The 19687-nt window shown below is 40.7% G+C and overlaps 1 protein-coding gene across 7 annotated transcripts in view; it reads left to right on the top strand.

Moving 5' to 3' along the window:
* Nucleotides 1-19687, top strand: part of LOC110509412 (leucine-rich repeat and calponin homology domain-containing protein 2) — an 80425-nt gene that overhangs the window by 42581 nt on the left and 18157 nt on the right. The window contains exons 12-18 of one of the 7 annotated variants that reach the window (XM_036968345.2): nt 5317-5385; nt 8617-8679; nt 11745-11793; nt 16036-16074; nt 16474-16611; nt 17568-17618; nt 17750-17813. In XM_036968345.2, coding sequence (XP_036824240.2) covers nt 5317-5385; nt 8617-8679; nt 11745-11793; nt 16036-16074; nt 16474-16611; nt 17568-17618; nt 17750-17813 — 473 coding nt within the window. Of the gene's footprint in view, nt 1-1570; nt 3784-5316; nt 5386-8616; nt 8680-11744; nt 11794-16035; nt 16075-16473; nt 16612-17567; nt 17619-17749; nt 17814-19687 lie in introns of those variants that run through there. The other 6 variants (XM_036968346.2, XM_036968347.2, XM_090226672.1 and 3 more) reach the window with 6 other exon arrangements.

Here is a 19687-nt window from a genome sequence, read left to right as displayed (position 1 = left end):
TTCGGGACATGTCTCTGAATGTCCTTGAGTGGCCCAGCCAGAGCCTGGACTCCTGAAAATATCTGTGCAGCGACGCTCCCCATCCAACCTGATAGAGCTTGAGAAGATTTGCAGAGAAGAATGGGATGAACTCCCCAAATACCAGGGATGCAAACTAGTCACCTTTCAGCAAAATTCGCTGTTTTGAATCCAAAATAGGTGACCTATGTGATTTGTGTAGATACGTTGAGAAAAGTTTGGGAGTGATATGCATTTGGAGCAATGCTGGCTATATCCAAGGCTCAGCCAATCGTCCACATAACAACAGAATGCAGCACGCGACTGAAGAGAGAAGAGAGAGAAGAGACAACCATATTGCTAGTTACAGCATCAGCGCGTACTCTGGGAAGACAGCAGGAGAGTGGAATGGCAGTTTGCCAGTTACAGCAGCGCGTCCCCTGAAAGATAATGAAGAGGTAGGTGAGAAGCCTGACCACAGAGACGGGGACGAGAAGGTGATGAAGCGTACTTAATGAGCTGTAACCTAAAAACAACTGGCATTTGGAAAGTTTGAGGTGAGGTGGAAAGTGTGGTGGAACAAGTATTGTTAGCATTGTTAAGTATCTTGCTACCTAGATTGAATTCTCCGTTAGCTAGCCAGAGAAATATTGAGCAACGTTAGCCAACATAACTGATCAAATAATTGAGTTCATGGTGTGAAAGTTAGCTGGCTAATAAAGTCAGACAGCTACAACATCCGATGCGCTAACGTTAGTAACATTAACCTAACCAATTCGCTACAGTATTAACTGATGTACGACTCCTTGCCGTTCCTCAAGTTATAACGCATTACGTTAGTTGTTTACTGGACCCTTGCAATCTGTGTGAAATGTTAACTAGCTAAAGAAATAACTGCTATCTGTGAACTGATGTTTTCCCTCTAAAGTCTGTGGTTAATTTTCAGAATGAGAGAATTAGGTGAAAATGAGGCGTTGCTTGTTAAAAACTTGTTATGGCTGGGGGCAGTATTGAGTAGCTTGGATGAATAAGGTGCCCGGAGTAAACTGTCTGCTACTCAGGCCCAGTTGCTAATATATGCATATTATAGATTTGGATAGAAAACACTCTGAAGTTTCTAAAACTGTTTGAATGATGTCTGTGAGTATAACAGAACTCATATGGCAGGCCAAAACCCGAGGAAAAATCCAACCAGGAAGTGGGAAATCTGAGGTTTGTAGTTTTTCAACTCATTCCCTATCGAATGCACAGTGTCTATGGGGTCAAATTGCACTTCCTAAGGCTTCCACTAGATGTCAACAGTCTTTAGATCCTTGTTTGATGCATCTACTGTGAAGTGGGGGCAAATGAGAGGGGAATGAGTCAGAGGTCTGCCAGAGAGCCACATGCCGGCCACGCTCATTCACGTGAGAGTTAGCTTGAGTTCCATTGCATTTCTGAAGACAAAGGAATTCTCCGGTTGGAACATTATTGAAGATTTATGTTAAAAACATCCTACAGATTGATTCTATACATCGCTTGACATGTTTCTACGGACTGTAACAGTACTTTTTGACTTTTCTTCTGCTTCTAGTGATCACGCGTCATGAATTTGGATTACTGGGCTAAACGCGCAAACAAAAAGGAGGTATTTGGACATAAATGATGGACATTATCGAACAAAACAAACATTTATTGTGGAACTGGGATTCCTGGGAGTGCAGCCTGATGAAGATCATCAAAGGTAAGTGAATATTTATAATGCCATTTCTGACTTCTGTTGACTACACAACATGGCGGATATCTGTTTGGGTTGTTTTGGTCTCTGAGCGCCGTACTCAGATAATTGCACGGTGTGCTTTTTTGGTAAAGCTTTTTTGGAATCTGACACAGCAGTTGCATTAAGGAGAAGTGTATCTATAATTCCGTGCATAATAGATGTATCTTTTATCAATATTTATTATGAGTATTTCTGTAGATTGATGTGGCTCTCTGCAAAATCACTGGATGTTTTGGAACTACTGAATGTATACGCGCCAATGTATACTGAGATTTTTTTATATAAATATGAACTTTATCGAACAAAACATACATGTATTGTGTAACATGAAGTCCTATGAGTGTCATCTGATGAAGATCATCAAAGGTTAGTGATTAATGTATCTCTATTTCTGCTTTTTGTGACTCCTCTCTTTGGCTGTTTTTTCTGTGACTTGGCTCTGACCTAACATAATCGTTTGGTTTGCTTTCGTCGTAAAGCCTTTTTGAAATTGGACACTGTGATGGGATTAACAAGAATGGTATCTTTAAAATGGTGTAAAATTCTTGTATGTTTGAGGAATTTTAATTATGGAATTTCTATTGTTTTGTATTTGGCGCCCTGCACTTTCACTGGCTGTTGTCATATCGATCCCGTTAGCGGGATCTCAGCCCAAAGAGGTTATTAATTAAGTATTGTAGCAACCCGCACAGTGTGTTATGGTTTAGGCAATTAGTTGGTTGTGTTGTACTTACCAGTACCCAGTGTTCACGGTGTCCGACATGCCAATCAACCTGCTATCTGCCAATCATGGGAATGCCTGGAATGTTCTGATGCCGGGCATCCTGGTGGTTGGCATGGAGGGGGGTTGGGCAGGGGGATGGAGCATTGGAAGTTAAGACTAGGTTTAGCCATTATTCTTTCTCTTACGTCTGGGCTTCACAAGAGAAGCTCACGGTTGGTTTGTGGAGTATCCTTCGTTTATTTGGCGTGGGCTACAGCCAAACAGTAGCCTGTGTGAAGTTGGGTTAATAAACAGTCAATTCGTAAACTCAAGCCTCTGTCTGGACAATTGTTCCTTTATGATCTAGTCAGGTCATTACAGTATTAAGCAAGTGGATACAGGGATGAAGTGGAGCTGGGCCTGGTTTAAGCTGGATTTCACTGTAGAGGTGAAAGGAACACCACACACTTTCCCTCTTTCTAACTTTTTCAATACAGGGGTATGCCAGGTGTACTCTCTGCCTGAAAGTGATCAATTATGCCAACAAAGGGTATCATGCTCTACTGGCACGTTGTAGAACCGATGTCCACAGGCAGAAAGTGTACAATGTAATAATGTGTAGCCCAAAGATACTGCTTTTGTTGTGTTGAATTTGACAGTAACACTTGTGTGTGAGTGAGGCGGAATATTCATTGTTTTATCTGGTGAACGTTATTTTTGCACACATGTAGCCTTGTGCGCTTGATCTATGTCTACTATAGTGGCCACTATAATAGAGCAAAAATAGAATGCCTGTTTGTTTCATTCTATTTCTACTTTAAGATGTTTTTTTCCCAAGTGCAATATTTGGATGTGTGTGGTCACAAGCGGTCTATTATAAATGCTGTCATGGCTAACTGCAATAGTAGTGTATTGTTTTTTTCTCAAGACTTGAGTGTCATTTGCAATAAAGTCTAGGCAACAAATAACATTGGATTGCTTTATTTTCATTTTTTAGCTGCGAGTTAGCTTAAACACTTTATTTTACACACAGAGACTGATTATGTGATCATGTAGATCTTTGTTTAATTAGTTAACCTGCATTTCCCCCTAGCAGGGATTTTTTGCATGATAACGTGCAAAAAAGTGTCACCTTTTTGGACCCTCACCAGTTTGCAATACAGGCGTGCCAAGCTTGTAGCGTCATACCCAAGAAGACTCGAGGCTGTAATCGCTGCTAAAGGTGCTTCAACAAAGTACTGAGAAATTGGTCTGAATACTTATATAAATGTCATATTTCAGTTTTTAATTTGTATTAAATCTTCAAAAATGTAAAAAAAAAAAACTGTTTTTGCTTTGTCATATTTGGGTATTGTGTGTAGATTGATGAGGGGGAAAATTATTTAATTCATTTTAGAATAAGGCTGTAACGTAACAAAATGTGTAAAAAGTCCAGGGGTCTGAATACTTTCCAAATGCATTATATACTGAACAAAAATATAAATGCAACATGTAAAGTGTTGGTCCCATGAGGGAGCATGCAATTGGCATGCTGACTGCAGGAATGTCCACCGGAGCTGTTGCCAGAGAACTGAATGTACATTTTTCTACCATAAGCCGCCTCCAACGTAATTTTAAGGCATTTGGCAGTCCATCCAACCGGCGTCTAAACCGCAGACCACATGTATACATGTATGGTCTTGACCAGACTGCAGTGCGGCTTCAGTGGGTAAATGCTCACCTTCAATGGTCACTGGCATGCTGGAGATGTGTGCTCTTGACTGCTGAATCCTGGTTTCAACTGTACCGGTCAGATGGCGTCGTGTGGGCGAGCGGTTTGCTGATGTCAGTGTTGTGAACAGAGTGCCCCATGGCGGTGGTGGGGTTATGGTATGGTCAGGCATAAGCTACAGACAACGAACGCAATTGCATTTTATCGATGGAAATTTGAATACATAGAGATACCGTGACGAGATCCTGAGGCCCATAGTCGTGCCATTCATCTGCCGCCATCAACTCATGCTTCAGCATGATAATGCACAGCCCCATATCGTAAGGATCTGTACACAATTCCTGGAAGTTGAAAATGTCCCAGTTCTTCCATGGCTCGCATACTCACTAGACATGTCACCCATTGAGCATGTTTGGGGTGCTCTTGATTGTTTACGACATTGTGTTCCAGTTCCCGTCAATATCCAGCAACTTCTCACAGCCATTGAAGAGGAGTGGGACAACATTCTACAGGCCACAATCAACAGCCTGATCAACTCTATGTGAAGGAGATGTGCTGCATGAGACAAATGGTGGTCACACCAGATACTGACTGTTTCTGATCCACGGCCCTACTTTTTTAAAGATATCTGTGACCATCGAATGCATATCTGTATTCCCAGTCATGTGAAATCCATAGATTATGGCCTAATGAATTTATTGCAGCGGACTGATTTCCTTAAATTAACTGTAACTTGGTAAAATCTTTGAAATTGTTTAATGTTGCATTTGATATTTTTGTTCAGTGTAGCTTACTTACAATCAGTAGTCAGTGAGAGCCAGCCATAGCTGTTGTAGACAGCAGGTGATATGTGAAAAGTACATGTTATCATTTATTTTGTATTGGGTTATTCTATATTCTCTGCATTTTGTCCATTGTATAGGCAGACCTTAGGTGATTTCCAGACATGTTACTGCTCCTTTCTCTCCTGAAGTTACTCCATCACCACGCTCTAACTATCTCTCTTCTCGCTCTGCATTTAACAACCCTCCCCGTCATTTGTTCCCCCATTCTCTCTTCTTCCCTCCCTGCTTCATCCATCTCCTGCTCCCCAACCTCGCCACTTCCTTGGACCTGATTGATGCACACATGATGTGTGGCTACTAGACGACGGTCCTTAATTTGTAGAGCAGAGAGTCTAATTCATCGAAGGAGGGTTGCCGGCCGAGCACACAGGTAGAGAGAGAGATACAGTACCAGTCAAAAGTTTGGACACACCTACTCATTCAAGGGTTTTTCTTTATTTATTTTTTACTATTTTATACATTGTAGAATAATAGTGAAGACATCAAAACAATGAAATAACACATGGAATCATGTAGTAACCAAAAAGGTGTTAAACAAATCAAAATATATTTTATATTTGACATTCTTCAAAGTATTCCCAGCTACCTTTTTCCTTGATGACAGCTTTGCACACTTTTGGCATTCTCTTAACCAGCTTCATCTGGAATGCTTTTTCCCTGAAGAAGTTCCTACATATCCTGAGCACTTGTTGGCTGCTTTTCCTTCACTCTGCAGTCCAACTCATACCAAACCATTTCAATTGGGTTGAGTTCAGGTGATTGTGGAGGACAGGTCATCTGATGCAGCACTCCATCACTCTCCTTCTTTGTCAAATAGCCCTTACACAGCCTGGAGGTGTGTTGGGTCATTGTTCTATTGAAAAACAAATAATAGTCCCACTAAGCGCAAAACAGAACAGATGGGACCAGCAAAGCACCCCCACACCATCACACCTCGTCCTCCATTCTTAATGTTGGGAACCACACATGCAGAGATCATCAGTTGACCTACTCGCATCTCTCAAAGACACAACAGCGGTTGGATTTGGACTCATCAGACCAAAGGACAGATTTCCACTGGTCTAATGTCCATTGCTTGTGTTTCTTGACCCAAGCAAGTCTCTTCTTATTGGTGTCCTTCAGTAGTGGTTTCTTTGCAGCAATTCAACCATGAAGGCCTGATTCACGCAGTCTCCTCTGAACAGTTGATGTTGATGTGTTTGTTACTTGAACTCTGTGAAGCATTTATTTGGGCTGCATTTTCTGAGGCTGGTAACTCTAATGAACGTATATTCTGCAGCAGAGGTAACTCTGGGTCTTTCCTGTGGTGGTCCTCATGAGAGCCAGTTTCATCAGAGTGCTTCATGGTTTTTGTGACTGCTCATGAAGAAACTTTCAAAGTTCTTGAAATGTTCCGCATTGACTGACTTTCATGTCTTAAAGTAATGATAGACTCTCATGATGGACTATCATTTCTCTTTGCTTATTTGAGCTGTTTTTGCCATAAATGGACTTGGTCTTTTACCAAATAGGGCTATCTTCTATATACCACCCCTACCTTGTCACAACACTGGAAGAAGGAAATTCCACAAAATAACTTTTAACAAGACACATCTGTTAATTGAAATTCATTCCAGGTGACTACCTCATGAAGATGGTTGAGAGAATGCCAAGAGTGTGCAAAGCTGTCATCAAATCAAAGGGTGGCTAATTTGAAGAATCTAAAATATAAAATATATTTTGATTTGTTTAACACTTTTTTGGTTACTACATGATTCCATATGTGTTATTTCATAGTTTTGATGTCTTCACTACTATTCTACAATGTAGAAAATAGTACAAATAAAGAAAAACCCTTGAATGAGTAGGTGTGTCCAAACTTTTGACTGGTACTGTATGTGTGACAGAGTGAGATTTTGAAAGCTAAAGGAGGGGGATATATGTACAGTATGCAAGACTCAGGTGGTGCGTGTTAAATTGTTTTGAAATGTTTCTGTGCCTGAAACAACACATTTTTGTCTTATTGTGAGATGACATGTATGCACACCATTAGAGCAGTGCTTATTAATTACGGTCCTGCAGGACACACATTTTAGTTTTTGCCCTAGCACTACACAGCTGAATCAAAGGATCACCTCAGTCATGAAGTCAAGTTTTGATTTACTTGAACCAGGTGTGTAGTAATAAGGCAAAAACAGGACCAAAATGAAGAAACACTGCATTAGAGATATTATTTGTTGGTCTCCAGGTCTTAAATCCACCTGAACCCATACCATACCATGACCGTCTGAACACATTGTGCCTGCAAAAAAAACAGAGAAATTAAACTAATCTTTACTTATGAACTGGGTGGTTCGAGTCCTTAAGCCCTTAAACTTTACACCACTGGGTATACAGTCTGATATACCACAGTTGGTATATCAGACTGTATACCCAGTGGTGTAAAGTACTTAAGTAAAATACTTTAAATTACCTCTTAAGTTGTTTTTTGGGGGTATCTGTACTTTACTTAACTATTTCTATTTTTGACAATTTTTTATTTCACTTCATTTCTCATGAAAATGATGTACTTTTTACTCCATACATTTTCCCTGACACCCAAAAGTACCTGTTACATTTTGACAGGAAAATTGTCAAATTCACACACTCATCAAGAGAACATCCCTAGGGATCCCTACTGCCTCTGATCTGGCAGACGCACTAAACACAAATACTATGTTTGTAAATGATGTCTGACTGTTGGAATGTGCCCCTGGCTATCCGTCAATAAACAAAAGAAAGAAAATTGTGCCATCTGGTTTGCTAATATAAGGAATTTGAAATGGTTTATACTTTTGATACTTAAGTACATTTTAGCAATTTGATTTACTTTTGAGACTAAAATATATTTTAAACCAAATACTTGGACTTTTACTCAAGTAGTATTTTACTGGGTGACTCACTTTTACTTGAGTAATTTTCCATTAAGGTATCATTAAGTTATGACAATTGAGTAAGTATGACAATTGAGTTATTTTTCCACCACTGCGTATACCACGGGTATGACAACATTTATTCAAATCAAATCAAATGTTATTGGTCACATGCGCCGAATACAACAGATGTAGGTAGACCTTACAGTGAAATGCTTACTTATGAGCCCCTAACAAACAATGCAGTTAAAAAAAAATACGGATAAGAATAATAAATAAAAGTAACAAGTAATTAAAGAGCAGCAGTAAAATAACAATAGTGAGACTATATACAGGAGGGTACCGGTACAGAGTCAATGTGCGTGGGCACCTGTTAGTTGAGGTAATATGTACATGTAGGTAGAGTTATCTATGCATAGATGATAACAGAGAGTAGCAGCGGTGTAAAAGAGGGGGGGGGGGAATGCAAATAGTCTGGGTAGCCATTTGATTAGATGTTCAGGAGTCTTATGGCTCTAATTACTTTGGTAACCAGTTTATAATAGCAATAAGGCACCTCGGGGGTTGTGGTATATGGCCAATATACCACAGCTAAGGGCTGTGTCCAGGCACCACTTTGCATCATGCTTAAGAACAGCCCTTAGCCGTGGTATATTGACCATATACCACACCTCCTCTGGCCTTATTGCATCCTCTGTTTACCTGTCCAGGTTCCTCAGTCACTCTGGCAGCTCCAGTAGCAAACAGAGGTCCCCCTGCCAGGCCATCCGCAGGTACGTACGTACAGCACAGCTCTGCCTAAACACATTTTTATTTTTTTATTTTTTTATTTCACCTTTATTTAATAACCAGGTAGGCTAGTTGAGAACAAGTTCTCATTTGCAACTGCGAACTGGCCAAGATAAAGCATAGCAGTGTGAACAGACAACAACACAGAGTTACACATGGAGTAAACAATTAACAAGTCAATAACACAGTAGAAAAAAAAGAGTCTATATACAGTGCCTTGCGAAAGTATTCGGCCCCCTTGAACTTTGCGACCTTTTGCCACATTTCAGGCTTCAAACATAAAGATATAAAACTGTATTTTTTTGTGAAGAATCAACAACAAGTGGGACACAATCATGAAGTGGAAAGACATTTATTGGATATTTCAAACTTTTTTAACAAATCAAAAACTGAAGAATTGGGCGTGCAAAATTATTCAGCCCCCTTAAGTTAATACTTTGTAGCGCCACCTTTTGCTGTGATTACAGCTGTAAGTCGCTTGGGGTATGTCTCTATCAGTTTTGCACATCGAGAGACTGACATTTTTTCCCATTCCTCCTTGCAAAACAGCTCGAGCTCAGTGAGGTTGGATGGAGAGCATTTGTGAACAGCAGTTTTCAGTTCTTTCCACAGATTCTCGATTGGATTCAGGTCTGGACTTTGACTTGGCCATTCTAACACCTGGATATGTTTATTTTTGAACCATTCCATTGTAGATTTTGCTTTATGTTTTGGATCATTGTCTTGTTGGAAGACAAATCTCCGTCCCAGTCTCAGGTCTTTTGCAGACTCCATCAGGTTTTCTTCCAGAATGGTCCTGTATTTGGCTCCATCCATCTTCCCATCAATTTTAACCATCTTCCCTGTCCTTGCTGAAGAAAAGCAGGCCCAAACCATGATGCTGCCACCACCATGTTTGACAGTGGGGATGGTGTGTTCAGCTGTGTTGCTTTTACGCCAAACATAACGTTTTGCATTGTTGCCAAAAAGTTCAATTTTGGTTTCATCTGACCAGAGCACCTTCTTCCACATGTTTGGTGTGTCTCCCAGGTGGCTTGTGGCAAACTTTAAACTACACTTTTTATGGATATCTTTAAGAAATGGCTTTCTTCTTGCCACTCTTCCATAAAGGCCAGATTTGTGCAATATACGACTGATTGTTGTCCTATGGACAGAGTCTCCCACCTCAGCTGTAGATCTCTGCAGTTCATCCAGAGTGATCATGGGCCTCTTGGCTGCATCTCTGATCAGTCTTCTCCTTGTATGAGCTGAAAGTTTAGAGGGACGGCCAGGTTTTGGTAGATTTGCAGTGGTCTGATACTCCTTCCATTTCAATATTATCACTTGCACAGTGCTCCTTGGGATGTTTAAAGCTTGGGAAATCTTTTTGTATCCAAATCCGGCATTAAACTTCTTCACAACAGTATCTCGGACCTGCCTGGTGTGTTCCTTGTTCTTCATGATGCTCTCTGCGCTTTTAACGGACCTCTGAGACTATCACAGTGCAGGTGCATTTATACGGAGACTTGATTACACACAGGTGGACTGTATTTATCATCATTAGTCATTTAGGTCAACATTGGATCATTCAGAGATCCTCACTGAACTTCTGGAGAGAGTTTGCTGCACTGAAAGTAAAGGGGCTGAATAATTTTGCACGCCCAATTTTTCAGTTTTTGATTTGTTAAAAAAGTTTGAAATATCCAATAAATGTCGTTCCATTTCATGATTGTGTCCCACTTGTTGTTGATTCTTCACAAAAAAATACAGTTTTATATCTTTATGTTTGAAGCCTGAAATGTGGCAAAAGGTCGCAAAGTTCAAGGGGGCCGAATACTTTCGCAAGGCACTGTACATTGTGTGCAAAAGGCATGAGGAGGTAGGCGAATAATTAAAATGTTGCAGATTAACACTGGAGTGATAAATTATCAGATGGTCATGTACAGGTAGAGTGTGCAAAAGAGCAGAAAAGTAAATAAATAAAAACAGTATGGGGATGAGGTAGGTAAAAATGGGTGGGCTATTTACCGATAGACAATGTACAGCTGCAGCGATCGGTTAGCTGCTCAGATAGCAGATGTTTGAAGTTGGTGAAGGAGATAAAAGTCTCCAACTTCAGCGATTTTTGCAATTCGTTTCAGTCACAGGCAGCAGAGAACTGGAACGAAAGGCGGCCAAATGAGGTGTTGGCTTTAGGGATGATCAGTGAGATACACCTGCTGGAGCGCGTGCTACGGGTGGGTGTTGCCATCGTGACCAGTGAACTGAGATAAGGCGGAGCTTTACTTAGCATGGACTTGTAGATGACCTGGAGCCAGTGAGTCTAGCGACGAATATGTAGCGAGGGCCAGCCGACTAGAGCATACAGGTCGCAGTGGTGGGTGGTATAAGGTGCTTTAGTGACAAAACGGATGGCACTGTGATAAACTGCTGAGTAGAGTGTTGGAAGCAATTTTGTAGATGACATCGCCGAAGTCGAGGATCGGTAGGATAGTCAGTTTTACTAGGGTAAGTTTGGCGGCGTGAGTGAAGGAGGCTTTGTTGCGGAATAGAAAGCCGACTCTAGATTTGATTTTCGATTGGAGATATTTGATATGAGTCTGGAAGGAGAGTTTACAGTCTAGCCAGACACCTAGGTACTTATAGATGTCCACATGACTTCTGCCCCTCACTCTGCTCTGACAGGTGACTACTGTATGCCGTATCAACGAGACCATGGTTCGGTTGCATAAAACTAACCAAGTTTAGTTATGGACTAAAAAGCATGGTCCATCCATGCTCTGTTGAAACTGGCCCCATGACTGATGTTATAGGATGTTGTCATAGTGTAGTTATTACGATGAGTAATTACTATGAAAAGAGTATGAGTAGGCACAAATCATACTGTATGAGGATGATGAGTAAGGTGTTTAAAGTAAAAAACTCCATTGTGTCTGTCTGGTGTTTTTTATTGTTGGCTGCCTTCTGATGATGAGCCAATTTCTCCAGTAAACTGTAAATAAGGCTTACATGAATATAAGTTTGTATGTGTGACAGAGTGAGTCGGTGTGTTTTCCTGTCTCCCTCGCAGTGCCTCTCTGGATGAAGGGAGCAGTGGACCGTCAGTGCTGAGTGGGCAGGTAAGGAACTGGACTTTCTGTACCTTCTGTTTTCTACAGGAAACAAGCAATTCATTATTTCCATTGCACTGTGCATTTGCAATATGTTTCAATGGGCATTTACCATCACAAATTTGTCATGCTCAAAAATCCTGCAGGAATGCGAAATTGACTGGCCCGATGAACTCAGGATGGCCGGGCAGTGTTTCTGGTTCCTCTCCATCGATCGTTGGAGTTGATTTCAGAATGTCATTTTGGTGATGGTACCTCACTGTTTAAACATATTGCAAATGGACAAAAGTCAGCCAGCAAGTCACCGTCCATTAGTCAATTAGATGTCATTTTGACACCAAACTGATACAAACTGACACCACACCCACTTTTTCCAACTCGTTTAGAAGCCAACTATCACATATTTCAGAGCAGGCCCAAAATTCACATCGCCTTCTGTTCAAACCATAACAAAAACGTAAAACACATAGTTACGTTCTAGCTGCAGGTCCGAACTGGACCTGACATTAGCTGAGGGGACCCCGAATCCCAAGTTTCGGCTCGATAGGTCATTCGGTACCCGAGCAAGACCTTAATTGGTGCTGAAAATCCACTTTTTTCCATGCCTTGCTACGGGGTCCTTGAATGAGCTATCGGACAGAAACATTGGGGTCCTTCTCTATGGGCCGAGCCATTTTCAATGCACCTAGTCTTGCGACTCTGGGACTTTTCTAAATGTCGTCATTTTCGTAATGGTCAAAATGAATTGAAGTCATTGCAAATGTACGAGGCTGTTTCTCGGTCCGAGAACCTTCTGAGATCTAGAACAGGTTCCTAAAGTTTCAGAACTCTAGGTCTAACGGTTATTTAATAGTTCGAACAAAGGTAACTATTGCAGGCGCTGTCTGTCTCTACGCACCACACTGTGTCCCTCTGTCCAAGCTGTATGTGTGTGTGTGTGTGAGTTTTTCTTGGAAATTTTATGGGAGAAATGACTGTTTTACAGTTCATGAGGGTTGCCTAATCGCTTTTGACTTTTTTGACTTTTTTAACCCTTTGAAACAGCCCCTATGACAACATTTATGGCACTTCCGGTTGGCAGAGGAAGCTAAAAGTAAAAGTATGCTTTTACAGAATCCTGAGTTTTAAGTCTATACGTTAAGAACTGACTGATTTACACAGGGTTGAATTCACTATTTCTATCAAACATCAGTTTGGGTATGGAAAAACCCTTTTAGTGTGATTTTAACCACTTCCGGTTGCTTCAGGAAGCTTAGAATCAACACAGGTAGACCTCATAGTGGCCTGATGGATTGTCATCGAAGACAGGTTCATAAGGCAATATTAACCCACATAGGTTCTAGTTTGAATTTATGGGAGCAGGCAATGTATTCCTATAAGGAGAGATGTCATTGTAATCTGTGAGATCAAAAAACCCTGATTTACTGTTAAGGGTTAATGCCACACGGTCAAGGTTAGGCTTGCACAGATTGGGAGGACCTCAGGAACGTACCTGGGGTCGAATTGTGCTTCTCACCTTAACGGTTCTCTCACTGTCACCCAAAAGCAAATTAAATTTAGGGCCAGGCTTCATTTTGGGCCTACTTTTTTCACGGTCGCTGCACTCAGAGCGAGCTACGGTCAAGCGGGGCATCTCGTTGAACTCGGCACGGCCTTGAGAATATGGAAATGCCATTACAGGCTCTGTGTGTCTTTAAGCACCGCACTTTGTCACTCCATCGTTGCTGTGTGTGTGTGTGTGTGTGTGTGTGTGTGTGTGTGTGTGTGTGTGTGTGTGTGTGTGTGTGTGTGTGTGTGTGTGAGAGAGAGAGAGAGAGCTTTTCTTTGACATCTGTTGGGAAAAATTACTGATTTACTGTTCATGAGGGTTGCCTAATCACACATATGAAGTTTTAAAAACAGCACCTATGACACCATTTTAAGGCACTTCCAGTTGGCACAGGAAGCTATAAGTAAACACATATCTTGTTTGGGGTAGGCTCTTACAGAATCCTGCGTTTTAAGTCTTTATGTTTATAATTGACTGATCTACACAAGGTTGAATGCAGTGATTTTCATAATTGCAGGTTATATATATCAAAACACTTTTAGGGTGAATTTAATCACTTCCCGGTTGCTTCAGGAAGCTTAGAATCAACACAGGTAGACCTCATAGTGGCCTGATGGATTGTCATTGAAGACAGGTTCATACGGCATTCATAACCCACATAGGCTTCAGGTTGAATGCAGGCAATGTATTCCTATGGGGAGAGAAGTCAGTGAAAACTGTTTGATGTAGACACCTTATTTTAACCGTTAAGGGTTAATGCTACACGGTCAAGGTTAGGCTTGCACAGATCGGGAGGACCTCAGGAACGTACCTGAGGTCGAATTGTGCTTCTCACCTTAACGGTTCTCTCACTGTCACCCAAAAGCAAATTACATTTAGGGCCAGGCTTCATTTTGGGCCTACTTTTTCTCATGGTCGCTGTGTTTAGACCGAGCGAGCTACGGTCAAGCGGGGCATCTCGTTGAACTCGGCACAGCCTAGAGATTCTGGTAATGCCATTGCAGGCTCTGAGTGTCTTTAAGCACCGCACTTTGTCACTCCATCCTTGCTGTGTGTGTGTGTGTGGTGTGTGTGTGTGAAAGAGCTTTTCTTTGACATCTGTTGGGAAAAAGTACTGATTTACAATTCATGAGGGTTGCCTAATCACACATATGAAGTTTTAAAAACAGCACCTATGACACCATTTTAAGGCACTTCCAGTTGGCACAGGAAGCTATAAGTAAACACATATCTTGTTTGGGGTAGGCTCTTACAGAATCCTGCGTTTTAAGTCTTTATGTTTATAATTGACTGATCTACACAAGGTTGAATGCAGTGATTTTCATAATTGCAGGTTATATATATCAAAACACTTTTAGGGTGAATTTAATCACTTCCCGGTTGCTTCAGGAAGCTTAGAATCAACACAGGTAGACCTCATAGTGGCCTGATGGATTGTCATTGAAGACAGGTTCATACGGCATTCATAACCCACATAGGCTTCAGGTTGAATGCAGGCAATGTATTCCTATGGGGAGAGAAGTCAGTGAAAACTGTTTGATGTAGACACCTTATTTTAACCGTTAAGGGTTAATGCTACGCGGTCAAGGTTAGGCTTGCACAGATCGGGAGGACCTCAGGAACGTACCTGAGGTCGAATTGTGCTTCTCACCTTAACGGTTCTCTCACTGTCACCCAAAAGCAAATTACATTTAGGGCCAGGCTTCATTTTGGGCCTACTTTTTCTCATGGTCGCTGTGTTTAGACCGAGCGAGCTACGGTCAAGCGGGGCATCTCGTTGAACTCGGCACAGCCTAGAGATTCTGGTAATGCCATTGCAGGCTCTGAGTGTCTTTAAGCACCGCACTTTGTCACTCCATCCTTGCTGTGTGTGTGTGTGTGGTGTGTGTGTGTGAAAGAGCTTTTCTTTGACATCTGTTGGGAAAAAGTACTGATTTACAATTCATGAGGGTTGCCTAATAACACATATAACGTTTTGAAAAGATCAGACCTTTTTAACCCTTCAAAACAGCACCTATGACCCCAATTAAAGGTACTTCCGGTTGGCACAGGAAGCTGAAAGTGAACACATATCCTCCTTGGCGTAGGCACTTATAGAATTTTGAGTTTTAAGTCTTTACGTTAAGAACTGACTTATTTACGGAGGATTTAGTGAGTGTGTGTTATTTCAGAAAATCACAGAAATCTCGCAGAGCTCCGAAGCACACTTTAAAAAGATTTGTCTGAACACGCTGCAACTGGATCTGTAACTTAAATGTAAAAAAATACATTTGCAATATGATTCCATTTGCCCTCTTGTGGGATTTACCAAAATTACCAAAATTTGAAAATGTTATAATACAGAAACCAAATGTCCGAGAGAGTTCGTTTGATGACTTCCTGGAAGATCCGGCCCTGCTGCACGGCCCAACGCTATCCGCGAATTTTAGAAACGTTGTCGGACGTCTAGTAAGGGACCGTACATTTGCAATGTGGACTTTCTCACTAACCATATGGCAAGTGTCAAAATGTTCCCTTAAGGTATGTAATACTAGCAATCATTTCCTTCTTTTCACTCATTAATCTCATCTGCCAAATTTACAGTCATATTTTCAGTTTCACTTTTAAAGTGTGTGTGTGCGGGTGCGTGTGTGTGTGTTTGGTGTTTGGTTTAGGTGTCGGTTTCACTCCTATTTTCTTTCTCTCTGTCTTTCTCCGAAAAGGACCCTGACTTCACAGATGATGACACAGCTTTCTCTGAGGTCACCCATTTCATTCATGCCTTTGTTTTCTCACCCTCATCATCATGCATGTGATGATGTGTCTGTTTATACCACAGGAGGTTGGTGGCACCTTAATTGGGGAGAACGGACTTTTGGTAATGACTGGAGCGGAATCAGTGGAATGGTATCAATTGGTTTCCAGGTGTTTGATGCCATTCCATTTGCTCCATTCTTATGAGCTGTTCTCCCATCAGCAGCCTCCACTGGTGTGCATGTGACCTTGTTACCTTTAGTGATGTAAGGGGAGGCTTTAGTCTTCATCTATTTATATTGAAGGCTTGTGGTGCTTAAGCCAAGTGTTTTTTTGTCCATTATTGCATTGCCATTTGATCAGTACAGTGTCCAGTACTTTGGCCTTTCAACTTTGTCTTTCTTCAGCCGTCCTCTTCCTGCTCTTTCGATGGCAGTCTAAAGTCAGAGTCTGACACAGAGCCAAAATGGCCAGAGGTTCCACCCGTACTCAACCAGAACGAGGAACGCAGGAGGAACAAGTATCTGAGGAAAGATCATCTTAAGGTGTGAAACCATGACTTTCACAATGCAGTCTTACTTACTTGATACCTTGGCCATCAAAAGCAGCTTTCCAGCATACTAGGTACTGGGTGATTAAAAAAAAGTGTTTAGTGAGACTGCCTAAAGAAGTTTAATTTGTTTTATTGTTGGACATACAAGACTGTAAAAATACCAGCAAATCAATTCCAAGTGATTTTAGTTTTGGAAATCTGTTCCACGCATTTAGAGAGATATGTGATTTTATAAAAATGTAAGCAAGGTTTGAAATTATTATGTTTTAGTCAAAAATTATATCAGTTTGGGCTTCTTGTGGTTAATTTGTAGTCTACAAATTATGTGTAATTGTGTTCTGGCCACCTGACCATCTGCTCAAGAACAAATTCTCTCATGGCCGAATCTTAATGATCCCTGTTTTAGACGCAGCACTTATGCCAAGAGCAAGCACAAGTGTTTACCCCATGCATACCTCAATATGGCTGCTACATGGCTGGACATATTACTCAAGGTTTTATTTTCCCCACTGTATGAAATCAACAACTTTTCTTTCACAGGCTGGAACAAATACATCCCAGACTGTCCAGGGAGGTAGACGACAAAGGGCTGTGTTCTACTATACTGAACAAAAATATAAACCCAACATGTACAGTGTTGGTCCCATGTTTCATGAGCTGAAATTAAAGAAGGGGGGAAATTCATTCTGATTGGCTGGGCCTGGCTCCCCAGCTGGTGGGCCTATGCCTTCACAGGCCCACCCTTGAAATCCATAAATTAGGGCTAATTTATTTATTTCAATTGACTGATTTCCTTCTATGAACTGTAACTCAGTAAAATCTGAAATGTCTGCATATTGTGTTTATACTTTTGTTCAGTATATATGAGAGGATTCAGCTAGTAGCCTACACTAGGTTCTAGGCTAGATCATGGAGTAAATATCTGTCTTGATGTGTCTTCTCTTACAGTACAAGTGCCAGAGTGCCAGAAGAAACTCCAGTGGGAATGACGAGTGTGAGGTGTGAATTGCTATTCAATCAAATGCACAGTAAAATCGCATTCATCCAAATTATTTTAGCACATACTTAAGCAAATATCTAAATTGTCTGATCTATCTTTCTGATAAACTTGTCATGTGTTTTGTCTGCAGGAGGGGATGCGGAATGCTGATTTCAGCAGCACCCTCACAGTGTTTGGTCTGAAGCCAAGATCAGGTAAGCCTGAATTAATAAAATCTTTCAGCGGTTACAGTCATTCCTTATCTGGCTTTTATTTATTAAGTGGCGCACATACAATAAACACATTTTAATGTCTTCAAGTTAAGGTATTTAACCCGTTAAATAACTTAAAAACAGATAACATGGAGCAATGAGCTTGAACATGTTGTGCAAGTATGAGGCGGGGTATATTATTAATAGCATTCCAGAAAGTAATAGAGTGATTCTGTGTAAGTATGGACCTGTTACAGCTTGTCCCATGCACACCCCTTGACTTTTTCCAAATGTTATGTTATAGCCTGAATTGATTAAATTGAGATTTTGTGTCACTGGCCTATATACCCCATAATATCAAAGTGGAATTATGGTTTTAAAGTGTTTTACAAATTAATGAAAAGCTGTGATGTCTTCAGTCAATAAATATTCAACCACAATGTCATGGCAAGCCTAAATAAGTTCAGGAGTATAAATGTTCTTAGTAAGTTGCATGGACTCAGTCAGTGTCTAATAATATTGTTTAACATGGTCATAAACAAATATCTAATCTCTGTATCCCAAAAATACAATTATCTGTAAGGTCCCTCAGTTGAGCAGTGAATTCCAAGCACAGATTCAACCACAAAAACAAGGGAGGTTTTCCAATGCCTCGCAAAGAAGGGCACCTATTGGTAGATGGGTAAGAATATAAAAAGCAGACATTGAATATCCCTTTGAGCATGGTGAAGTTATTAAAACTTCTTTGAGATCGGTGTCCCTTCCACGGGACGGTTGAGCTAACGTAGGCTAATGCGATTAGCATGAGGTTGTAAGTAACAAGAACATTTCCCAGGACATAGACATATCTGATATTGGCAGAAAGCTTCAATTCTTGTTAATCTAATTACACTGTCCAATTTACAGTAGCTATTACAGTGAAATAATGCCATGCTATTGGAGAGAGTGCACAATTTTGAACATGAAAAGTTATTAATAAACAAAATTATGCACATTTGGGCAGTCTTGATACAAATATTTGAACAGAAATGCAATGGTTCATCAGATCAGTCTAAAACTTTGCACATACCATACCACATGCCATCTAGTGCCCAAAATCAAAATTACAACTGGGCTTGAATAATACATTATTGCTTTTCTTTTGCATTATTATTTGACCATGCTGGTAATTTATGAACATTTGAACATCTTGGCCATGTTCTGTTATAATCTCCACCCGGCACAGCCAGAAGAGGACTGGCCACCCCTCATAGCCTGGTTCCTCTCTAGGTTTCTTCCTAGGTTTTGGCCTTTCTAGGGAGTTTTTCCTAGCCCTCCTGCATTGCTTGCTGTTTGGGGTTTTAGGCTAGTTTCTGTACAGCACTTTGAGATATCAGCTGATGTACGAAGGGCTATATAAATACATTTGATTTGATTTCAAAGATGATGGTACAACAAACAAACAGTTGTTTTTTTCTTTGTATTATCTTTTACCAGATCTATTGTGTTATATTCTACTTCATTCCTTTCACATTTCCACAAACTTCAAAGTGTTTCCTTTGAAATGGTATCCTTACAAGGTTATTTACTCTTTGGATGGTTTATCAATACACCCAATCATGACAAAGATACAGGCATCCTTCCTAACTCGCTGGAGAGGAAGGAAACCACTCAGGGATTTAAAACAGTTACAGAGTTTTTAATAGCTGTGTTAGGAGAAAACTGAGGATGGATTGACAACATTGTAGTTACTCCACAATATTAACTTAAATGACAGAGTTAAAAGAAGGAAGCCTGTACAGAATAAAAAATATTCCAAAACATGCATCCTGTTTGCATTAAGGCACTAAAGTAGAACTGCTAAAAATGTGGCAAAGAAATTCACCTCACGTCCTGAA

This window comes from Oncorhynchus mykiss, chromosome 29 (genome assembly GCF_057628025.1).
Source record: "Oncorhynchus mykiss isolate SJ-2025 chromosome 29, ASM5762802v1, whole genome shotgun sequence".
NCBI lineage: Eukaryota > Metazoa > Chordata > Actinopteri > Salmoniformes > Salmonidae > Oncorhynchus > Oncorhynchus mykiss.
Note: the sequence above shows the minus strand (reverse complement) of the source record. Positions and strands in the feature narration are given on the sequence as shown.